Consider the following 11,062-nt stretch of genomic DNA (forward strand, 5'->3'; position numbering starts at 1 on the left):
CCTCTCATTAATTTATTTGCCTTAGCTGGCAGTTCATTCAGTGTTTGGCCAAGCAGCTATACTGGCCAAGAGATGTACCCTGGTCAGGAGCTGTTTTATTTACTTATTTATTTTTGGTCTTGCCTGGGCAGGTGGAAGTGTCAGGGCCAGGGATCGAACATGAGCCACAGCAGCAACCTAAGCCATGGCAGCAACAATTACTACACCTTTAACACACTGAGCCACTGTTTTAGAATAGAAAGAAAACTCTTCAGCTGAGTCCAAAAATATGGCAATGGCTGATGGCAGCCCTGGCATCAGTTATTCAAAACTGTGCTTGAAAGTAAACAAAGCTACAGTTCCTTCTACAGTCTGATCTGGCTTTTTGCGAATGGTCTGCCCTTCACCACTCATCTGTGACCCTCTGTGGCCAACGAACACTCCTTGGGTCAGAAGGAAACTGCTGGAATGTTTCTCATGGTCCTCAGCTGAAAGCCTCCTTCCTCCCCATTCACCCTCTCCCATTTCTCTACTGCATCTGCCTTTCTTTCTCAAACAAGCTCTCTCTTTTCTCTGCCCCTACTTTGGAGGCTTTTTCAAAACTCATTCTACTTTGAAGTCCATCTAGGACAGATCCCTCCCCCTTTTATCCACTCAACCTTTAACCGCGAGCATCACAGTTGAATGAATGGGCACACGATGAAAGAAAAACAGAAGCCAGCGATTGCCAATGATACAGACTAAATACTTTATTAGGTTCCCAAAGGAGAAAATGGTAGCTGTGAACCTATTTTAGTATAAATCCACCACCCTCCGCAAAGAGCCTGCCTTCGCATCCACGGCCCCCCAGTCCTGGTAGCGCCTGTATTCTTGGGGCCGCAGCAGGTACTGCCGGCCACAGTAGTTGGGCATCTCGTAGAGGACCCAGCAGCCCTCCAGCACGTGGAGGGAGCGGACCTCGGTCAGGTGGAAGCGGTCCTGGATGCAGGAGCAGTCCTCGCTCAGCTCCATCATGAGGCCTTTGTGATCCTCTCGCTCATACAGCCGCAGCCTGTGGGAGCTTGTCTGCTTGGTCCACAGGGAGAAGGAACAGACAAAGCAACCAAGCAAGAGATGAACTTGGCAGGTTGGGGCATGAGATGGTCAACGTCAAAACTAAGACTCTGAAATTGCTGTGAATGCTGTGTAGGAATCTGTGTTCTACTAGCATTTAACAAATATTTGCATGCTTATTTTTGATTTCTTCTGTAGGAGATGGAATTTTCAAGGTCTGGGTTAGAATCCATCAAAAATGCAAGTATATTGATTCCTAACTCTTAATTCCCTAATTTTTTGATTCCTAGGTAATAACTCAAAGCTATTGTTTGGGAAGAAAATGCATTTTGCCTATATTTTAATATGCATATAACCTCCCAAATTTATACACACACACACATTTACCACTAAAATAGAATTTTTTAAAAATCACATCCTTCATTGGAAAATTTGTTTAAATAATCTGAAATGAGAATTTAACTGATTTTCCAAATTGATAAAGATTACCTTTTCCACAATTGGCCAATACTTTTGAATAGCCTATACTAACCATGGCGCTTTCCGTGTTTACTAGTCTGCAGTGGAAACTAATTTGTTCACTATCAATTCCTTTACTATAGTTCGAAATTAATTGGTTAGAAATATTGTTGCCTTGTATGCCCAACCAGCTTCCCACTTGCAAGTTTTGTTTTATATCCCACTATGACGTTACATTTGTTACAGACAAGTTTTGATGAACCCAATGGCAGCAAAAACTAAAAACAAAACTGACTCCCTAAGTGAATTCTTCCTCATATTCTCTGCTGTTTTCATGGCTGTATCTACCTGGGCTTTGGCAGCTACCTAAAGCCCATTTAACCCTTCGGTGTTTTGAAAGGAAAACCTCCCTCACCCTAACACCCATCATAGGCGCTCAGGGGGCAAGATTGGAATCAAGCCGGACTCACTTGGGGGATGAGGCGGCAGGAGCGGATGGAATCATTGACGCCCATCCACTGCTGGTAGTCGGGGTAGTCGCCGCGCCGCAGGAAGTACTGGTGGCCCTGGTAGTTGGGGCGCTCATAGAGCATCCAGCAGCCGCTGTCCACGCGGATGGAGTTGCAGCGGCTGAAGTAGGGCTGCAGGTTGGGGCAGTCGCTGCTGCACTCGTAGCAGCGGCCCTGGAAGCTCCGGTCCTCGTAGAAGGTGATCTGCAAAGGAGGAATAATTCAAAATTAAATCATTTGCTCCCCATAATAGATCTTGTATTAAGGCCTTTTCTTCTTCTTCTTCTTCTCCATTTCACTCGTGTTCCGCTTACCTTCCCCATGGCTGGATGACACGGGTGACGCGAGTTCAATGGGATGGGGCCCCGGCAGCGCGGCGGGTCTATATAGCAGAACGGCTGCTGCGTTGGCAAGAACAACACAAAAGGGGCCCCTGGGGGTGAGTAAGGGGATTTTATGGATCCCTTTACACGCTGCATTCAGTGGAAATGCCTGTCATTCTCTAGTATGTTCTAACGCTGTCCTGTACGGGTTCTCGATGAGTCCCTAGAGTTGCTTTTATTTGGATTCATGGTGTTTTGTAAATTTATCAGCACATCTGTCTGAACCTTTGACCTGAAACTCACCTCTCTATACATATGATTCAATTATGCCCTGTGTATTTTCTGGGAAAAATCTATGCCTTTGTGGAAGAGGCTCAGAATTCCAGAGAACCTGTGGGTGAAGCAGAATACCTGAGGCACTAATTTTCCTGAACGACAGAGACCACCAAGCTCTTAAAACCTCTTTCTTTACAGGATTTGTCAATCCAGTGCAGAACACAAACCTGCATTCTGATCTTTGCTAGTTTTAACTGTGTTGACCCAAGTCTTTTAAGACATAACTAATCAGTTCCTCTTTGGTAAGTGCACTTTATGTAACTGAAAATCACCTCCTGGTAGCCAACTTGTGATAGGAAAAAAGAACAGAAAAGAAAGGTTTTTAGGGCCCTTGGGTTCAAGACTTAGAGGTATATTGCTTTATAAATTGCTTTCCCTTTGCTGGGGTAAGGCAGTCAAGTGGTGGATTCAGAATGTCCACTCAGTAGCCGTGTGAACTTGGCAAGGCACGTGGACTTTCAGAGCATGGGTTATTTCATAGTACTTCTCTCATGGGGCATAGTATATTGCATGAGAAAGAGAGAGAGAGGGAGGGAGGAAGGAAGGAAGGGCAGTCTCTAATATTTGGAAGCTGGCCTGACCCTCAGAGCTAGGCCATATTTCCCCATTAGACATAAACAATCTCACAAAACACTAACTTCAGGCCAGGTTACCCTAAGACCATGATGAAATGAAACATGAGAAGGCCACTTCATGATTCTGTCTAAGCACAGGCAAAAAACAAAGCCAACGTGCCACCCACAAAATACCAGACGCCTCCTCTCTCATGGCTACTTCTTTTCAAGGGCAGCTTTATCCTAGCTCTTTGCTCCCTTCCCCAGGAGTAGATTTATCAAGATACCCAATCATAAAATTACCCCTGCAGTCTGACAACACCCAATCCACAGGGAACTTGCCTGCCTTTTTGGACACGCCCTCAAGTCAGCCAACCAAAGTACAAATCCCATCATAGTTCTTTCTAACAGCCTCTTATGAGCCAATCCATGCCTCCGCATGGTGTGTGATCCCCTCACTGTAACCGGTTAACAATCCTGCTTGCTTCACATCGGGTGTTTCTGGTGGTCTTTGGCTAAAGGACACTGACATGAATAAATGGGATTATGTGCTTCATGTTTTTAGCACACACCTGGGCACAAATGAACACTGAAGGGGTGTTTGATGGCAGTCACAGTGAGATGTTACTAAGGATGACTTCAGCCTATTGCTCTCTCTCAAAGATATTCCCTCTTCTCAAAGGTGCCTGAAAAATGTCTCCACTACAGAGCCATTTTGTGGTTTGAAAAAAAAATGGTTAAAAGAATTTGTAAGGAACATTAGAAATCACCTAGTGATTTTCAAACTCTAGAGTGCATAAGAACCACCTGTGCTTATTTTAAAAAGTAATTACCAGGCCCTGACGTCTTCTGAGATTCTGCATCATTAGATCTGGAAAAGACTCTAGGAATCTGCATTTTGAATCAGCACCAGATTGTTCTTGGAACAAACTTTGAAAAACTCTAATTTTTTCCTTCCCGCTCCCTTTTTAAAAAAATGTATAGTTGATTTACAATGTTATGTTAGTTTTGAGGGTACAGAAAAGTGATTCGGTGATATATGTGTATATACATATCCTTTTTCAGATTCCTCTCCATTATAGGTTATTACAATTCCTCATTTTTTTGATATGGAAAACATGTTTTAGCTATCCCCAGTTAATGTTTTATTAGCAATGATATATTCTAATATTCTTCTTCTACCTGTAGGCAGAAATGCTCTCTGCTTTGTTCTGAAAAGTCTCACATGTATATGATGAGTGGCTCAAAGCAGAGGTAACAGCACGTAAGTGACTGTGCTGGTAAAAACAGGAAAAAAGATAAAGGGGTCAGAAGGTGAGTATTACTGAACCTTAGCCTTGCCTCAGAATGGCATAGTCTTGACATTTCTCCCAGGGTGATGCCAGGATGATCAGGAGCAAAACACACAGAGTCACACTACCGCTGACTGACCGAATGTTTATTTCCCCCCAAATGCACATGTTGGAAGCCCAATCTTTACCATGATGCTATCTAGAGATGGGGCTTTTGGGTGGGAACTAGGTCATGAGGGTGGGGCCTCCTGATGGGGTCATGGGAAGAGCCCTGAAACAGCTTTTTTTCTCTCTCTGGCAGGAGAGGAACAGGCAGGAGCCTGTCTGCAGACCAGGAAGTGGGTTCTCACCACCACTGGATCTGCTGGCACCCTGATCTTGCACTTCCAGCCTGCAGAACTAGGAGGAATAAATGTTTGTTGTTTAAGCCACTCAGTCTATGTGTGGTCCCACTGTCTACTTGGTTCTCCAAGCATCTTGTTCATACCAGTGTAATGGTAGTTATCACTTATCTACCATTTTATTTAGACATCTATTCTTTGAAATACATGAAGAGAGTCCCATGAGGGCAAGGACTACTCCATCTCTACTTTTTCTTTTTTGTCTTTTTAGGACTGCATCTGTGGCATGTGGAGGTTCCCAGGCTAGAGGGTCGAATCAGAGCTACAGCTGCCGGCCTACGCCACAGCCACAGCAACACAGGATCTGAGCCATGTCTGCAACCTACGCCACAGCTCATGGCAACGCCAGATCCTTAACCCTCTAAATGAGGCCAGGGATCAAACCTGAATCCCCATGGATGCTAGTCAGATTTGCTGAGCCGTGACGGGAACTCCAATCTCTCTTCTTTTTCTTTCTGTTGAAGTGTAGTTAATTTAAATGATGTATTAGTTTCAAGTGTACAGTAAAGTGACTCAGTTATACACACACCCACACCCACACATGTATATATTCTTTTCAGATTCTTTTCCATTCTAGGTTATTACAAAATATTGAGTATAGTTCCCTGTGCTCTGCAGTAGGGCCTTGTTGTGTACCTAGTTTCTTAAGTTTAAATTTTATTGAAGTATAGGTGTGTTTACCTCTTTTATGTAGTAATATATGTAACTCCTAGTTTATCTCCATTCCCACCCTCCGCACCTCCCCGCCCCCGCCCCATCCAGCCTTACTTTTGTATTCTCGCTAACTGGCAAACTGAACTGGCATGTAAAGGTTACTCCATGAATGTCTGGGGGCTATGAATCTTGTTGCCTCATCTGAAATGCATCATTGTAATAGTCCACGGGACCTATTTCAAATGCTCGGCACAACAGGCCTACACACTCACATCAAAGTTCAGCATTTGCATCTCAATGTGTAGGATGACACAAACACCCCACATTTGATCTATTTAATGAGCCTTTATAACAGGCAAGATGAGCAGGCAGAACCCAGAAAACAGAAACGTTGTGTTGTCCCCTAAGTCCTCCACTCCTTCCTAATTCTGTCTAGTTTTTATGTCTCCCGAGATGCCAAATTCGTGTTACAACAGCAGTGACCGATTCCAGGATTTTGCTAGTGTCCGAGGTCCAGTCAGCAGTTGCTGACTTAACCACCCACCTGCTTGCTTCCTAGGACTTAATGCAGCATTTGTATCATATGTGTGCTTGGCTGAATGAGAAGAAGTCATCTGGTTGGCAGCCATGTAGAACAAACTCTCCCAACAAGTAGCTTGGGTAAAGGCCAAGGACCACCAGCATAGTACCAGCCTCTGGGTCTCTTTCTCAGCTCATCTTGATGACCATTGAATAGCTGACAAGAAGATACGAAGCAATTATTGGCCTACCTCCGCTTAACTCCTATGGCTATTCCTCTTGGGACAAATAGACTTTGATGTTAAAAAAGTATCCACGAGGATGCGGGTTTGATCCCTGGCCCCGCTTGGTGGGTTAAGGATCCTGCAATGCCATGAGCTGTGGTATAGGTCACAGACACAGCTTGGATCTGGCATTGCTGTGGCTGTGGCATAGGCTAGTGGCTGCAGCTCTGATTCGACCCCTAGCCTGGGAACTTCCATATGCCACAGTTGTGGCCCCCCCAAAAAACTTTTATTTACACACACACACACACACACACACACACACAGAAAGAGAGAGAGTTCCCACTGTGGCACAGTGGGATAAGGATCCAATATTCCCGTAGCTACGGCTTGAATTCAGTCCCTGTGCTGGGAACTTCCATATGCCGCAGGTGTGGCTTAAAAAAAATAATACATTTCTTCTTGCTTAAGCAATAGGTGGTTGTGATTGCCGGTGTTGCTTTAACAGACCCACAAAGAAGACAATTTGAACTCTGAAAGTCTGGAGGGGAGGGAAGAAGACACCTACCAACATTGGGACCTAATCCTATATGGCAGCAGGGCAGGAAAACTGGAGAGGGAACCCATACGAGGGGGATGTTTTGAGCGTGTAGCTCAATGAAATTGGTCCTTGATACTCTTTTATGGAATAGCTGCTACTTCAGTTTCTTTGCTTGGAGCTTGTATAAAGTTAATCAGGCCAGAAGACACTGTAGATTCAAAGGAAGAAAAGAGGGAAAAAAGAAAGAAAAACATTTAATATCTGGATTCACTACAAACTAGGAAATACAGGAAATGCCAGTGTGTGTAGGGTATGTAGGCTGCTGCCTGGGTTGTCTTGAATTGTTGCTTCATCTTAATGGGGAAGATGTTAGTGGAATCTTGTAGATATCCTTTCTCTGCTTTCACCTCTCCAAGGTCCCAGTGCTGAGAGAGAAGACAGAGAGAAGGAAAGAGGGTAGATTAGGCGTTAGTTTGGGAGTTCCCACTGTGGCTCAATGGATATGAAACCGACTAGCATCCATGAGGATGCAGGTTCGATCTCTGGCCTCGCTCAGTGGGTTAAAGATCCAGCATTGCTGTTGCTGTGGTGTAGGCTGGCAGCTGCAGCTCTAATTGGACCCCCAGCCTGGGAATTTCCATATCATAGATGAGGCCCTAAAAAGCAAAAAAAAAAAAAAAAAAAAAAAAAAGGAGTTAGTTTGGGCATAATCTCTTCCTCTGGCCACTCCCCATGGTTGACCTTTTTTTTATGCTGGGGTTGGAGGGTAGATAAGATTCTCTTTGGCTGGAGTTCCCGTCGTGGCGCAGTGGTTAACGAATCTGAGTAGGAACCATGAGGTTGCGGGTTCGATCCCTGGCCTTGCTCAGTGGGTTAAAGGATCTGGCGTTGCCGTGGGCTGTGGTGTAGGTTGCAGACACGGCTTGGATCCCGAGTTGCTGTAGCTCTGGTGTAGGCTGGCGGCTACAGCTCCGATTCGACCCCTAGCCTGGGAACCTCCATATGCCTCGGGAGCGGCCCAAGAAATGGCAAAAAGACAAAAAAAAAAAAAAAGATTCTCTTTGGCTGAGCCCCAGGGAGAGAAGCAACTTGTAAACTCAATTGATAAATCCAGGATCTCTAATTTTATGCAAGCTTTTGGTTCAGGTGTTTCAGGACAATTGCCATGTCTGAAGTCTGTGATTTTATGGCTACGGGCAAATAATGTAAAACGGCACTCTGAGAAGCTTTTGGCTTTCTAATTCATGTTTGCTGTGCTATTATTGGCAAACAGAGGACACTGGCTACCGTCTCTAAGAAGCCAACTGTAGTGTTGGGAGTTTAAAGGTTAAAAAACTGGAATTTCAGAACAATAAATACCAAATAATACAAGAATCTGACAGTTGTGCAGGGGAGGAACCTTTATAAATAGCCCGCCCATATGCCCCAGTTTGCCTGCAACTGTCCTGGTTCATGCCTCTTACCCTAGGGTTTGGATGTGGAGACCTTGAGTGTGTGTGGGATGGAAGAAGACTCTACAGAAATGAACAACTATGTGAATACAGCTAAGAACAAAGAGAGGAGCAAGGAAGGGAAGGAAGACCAGGCCATCCAGCGGCAGGTTGGAGCTTACAGACTGACCAGGGCTGGGCCGTCTCATATGAAACTTGATATTATTGTGCTTTGATGATCTAAACATGCATCTCTCCCCCAACAATGTCTGTAATAAACCTGGCTGCACACAGAAATGCTTTATGGGAGAGGTGATGCAGGAGTTAAAGGAAAAGGCACTATGCGTCCCATTTGGGTCCGTGTAGGGGGAGGGGAGGGAGCGGGCACATGTGGGAGATCAGATGATCCACCCAATGATGAGGCAGGAGTTGGGAGTGGAGAGTGACTGGGAAAAGCATAAACAACTCATTTTCTCTCCAGAATACAAGACACATCGGGAGAAGTGGGTACACAAAGTCTTCCACCTGCTGTGAGATGGGATTTGGGCCACTTACTAGAATCTCCAAGAATGGGGTATTTCAAATGAATTTTGACCTGAAGCCATCAGCTTCGTTGAGGAATTTTTTTTCTTTTTTTTTGTCTTTTTGCCTTTTCTTGGGCCGCTCCCGCAGCATATGGAGGTTCCCAGGCTAGGGGTCGAATCGGAGCTGTAGCCGCTGGCCTAGCCACAGCCACAGCAACTCGGGATCCAAGCCGTGTCTGCAACCTACACCACAGCTCACGGCAATGCTGGATCCTTAACCCACTGAGCAAGGCCAGGGATCGAACCCGCAACCTCATGGTTCTTAGTCAGATTCGTTAACTGTTCGACAGGAACTCCTTATTGAGGAGCTTTTTTTTTTTTTTTTTTTTTTTGTCTTTTTGTTGTTGCTATTTCTTGGGCCACTCCCGCGGCATATGGAGATTCCCAGGCTAGGGGTTGAATCGGAGCTGTAGCCACCGGCCTACGCCAGAGCCACAGCAACGCGGGATCTGAGCCGCGTCTGCAACCTACACCACAGCTCACGGCAATGCTGGATCCTTAACCCACTGAGCAAGGGCAGGGACCGAACCCGCAACCTCATGGTTCCTAGTCGGATTCGTTAACCACTGCGCCACGACGGGAACTCCGAACGCAATCAGGGTTTTCTTTTTCTTTTCTTTTCTTTCTTTCTTTCTCTTTTTCTTTTGGTTTTTAGGGCCGCACCCGCGGCACATGGAGGTTCCCAGGCTAGGGGTCAGTCAAATAGGAGCCGCAGCGATGGGGGATCCCAGCTGCATCTGCATCTGCCACCTGTAACCATAGTTCATGGCAACACCGGATCCCAGCCCACTGAGCGAGGCCAGGGATCGAACCTGCATCCTCATGGATGCTAGTCGGATTCGTTTCCGTTGCGCCACGATGGGAACTCCCTCATTGAGGAGCTTTTTAAGAAACAGCCCTAAGAACTGAATCTAATGACTGCAGGATGTTATCAAGGACATTGTTTACTCAGTATCTTCCTTCCTAGGACCCACAAGAAAATTTTCCTTTATGTTTCAGTACTGGGAATGGTTTGGCTAGTCTTGAATGATGGATTTATTTGTCTTACAGACTCTGTCAGTCATGGAACTGAACTTGTTTTGCTGTCTGTGTCCAAATCTGGCTCTATCTTCAGCCAACGAAGTGCCTTATAACACCCAGTTTGGGCTCAGACTTCACCGCTGGCTCCCTCTCTCTCCTCTCACTCTCTCACTCTTGTTTTTCTTCAGGCTCAATTGCCTCATTCACCTGTTTTTTATTTCTTTCATTTAGTATGTTGTAGTTTTTTTTTTATTGTTACTGACTTTAATCCATTTTTTAAAATAAAGGAAACAAATCAATCAGACTTCTCCAGGAAATGTCAGTGTCTTATTTTTGATTTAGTATTATTATTTCCCATCAATGGTTGTAGTACTTTACTTTCTATTAAAATGATAGGAGGCTGCATTTTTCCTATGTGCATGTGGTTTTCGTAAAAATCCTGCAATTATTCTACAAAGCACATGCAGCAAAGAGAAGATGAATTCTGTTTGGATGTCTGTTTGCAGGTATTGGGGATGGAATTGGGAGAAAGGGGATGGAGGCTGTTAGAAGGGTAATGGATGCAGTAGGTGAGAGCGACCGTTTTGCTGATTTGTTTGTGGAGCTAAAGTAAGAGTCTAGATGCTGAGAATGACTTTCCTTATCACTTAAGACTTCGGCTCATAGGGAAGATCACCTAGAGGGGATAATTTGAGGTGTGTTTTTTTTTCTAATTTATGTCTTATTTTCTTTTTATGGCTGTACCTGCAGCATATGGAAGTTCCCGGACTAGGGGTTGAATTGGAGCTACAGCTGGAGCCTATGCCACAGCCACAGCAGCACTGGATCCTTAACCTACTAAGCAAGGCCAGGGATCGAATCTGCATCCTCAGGGATACTCTGGCAGGTTCTTAACCTGCTGAGCCACAATGGGAACTCTTGAGGTGTTTTAATAAGTACTTTCCTGTCATCATAACCAGATATACCGTTGTGAGACTAACCACAAATGGCTTGAACCCAGTCAAGCTGAACTTTGAGCCTACATGATCTAGTCTTTACAAGAAGGCTGGCAATAACATCCTCTACTTAATTCCCCTTATTAGATGTTTTTTGCTGTCTTGAAAACATGTGTCATCATGTTTGGCCAAGTGCCATTATTGCTTATGGAGGCCGAAGAGATGAAAAGAAAGGCAGGACTCTTTTAG

The 11,062-nt window shown here is 44.9% G+C and overlaps 1 protein-coding gene across 1 annotated transcript; it reads right to left on the reverse strand.

The window, feature by feature from the left end:
- Nucleotides 1–709: 709 nt before the first annotated feature.
- Nucleotides 710–3,654, reverse strand: LOC110257071 (gamma-crystallin C). Its single transcript, XM_084999111.1, has 4 exons — nt 3,556–3,654; nt 2,315–2,401; nt 1,962–2,204; nt 710–1,047 (listed from the first exon to the last, which is right to left on the reverse strand). The coding sequence occupies exons 1-4, from the start codon at nt 3,652–3,654 to the stop codon at nt 772–774; spliced, it is 705 nt and encodes a 234-aa protein (XP_084855237.1). The 3' UTR covers nt 710–771.
- Between the last annotated feature and the right edge of the window lie 7,408 nt (nt 3,655–11,062).

This window comes from Sus scrofa, chromosome 15, assembly GCF_054392235.1.
Source record: "Sus scrofa isolate SSC_HxYL_T2T_F1_AM1 chromosome 15, Sscrofa_HxYL_maternal_Yorkshire_Landrace_v2.0, whole genome shotgun sequence".
Taxonomy (NCBI): domain Eukaryota; kingdom Metazoa; phylum Chordata; class Mammalia; order Artiodactyla; family Suidae; genus Sus; species Sus scrofa.

What these genes read in the sequence shown, in the direction of transcription:
- LOC110257071 (XM_084999111.1), bottom strand. Translation starts at nt 3,654, where the DNA reads ATGCGGAGGCATGGATTGGCTCATAAGAGGCTGTTAGAAAGAACTATG. An exon ending in GGGCGTGTCCAAAAAGGCAG is followed by an intron (nt 2,402 to 3,555) that starts GCAAGTTCCCTG and finishes TTGCCAACGCAG; the next exon opens with CAGCCGTTCTGCTATATAGA. An exon ending in CCTGCCGCCTCATCCCCCAA is followed by an intron (nt 1,048 to 1,961) that starts GTGAGTCCGGCT and finishes CTGTGGACCAAG; the next exon opens with CAGACAAGCTCCCACAGGCT.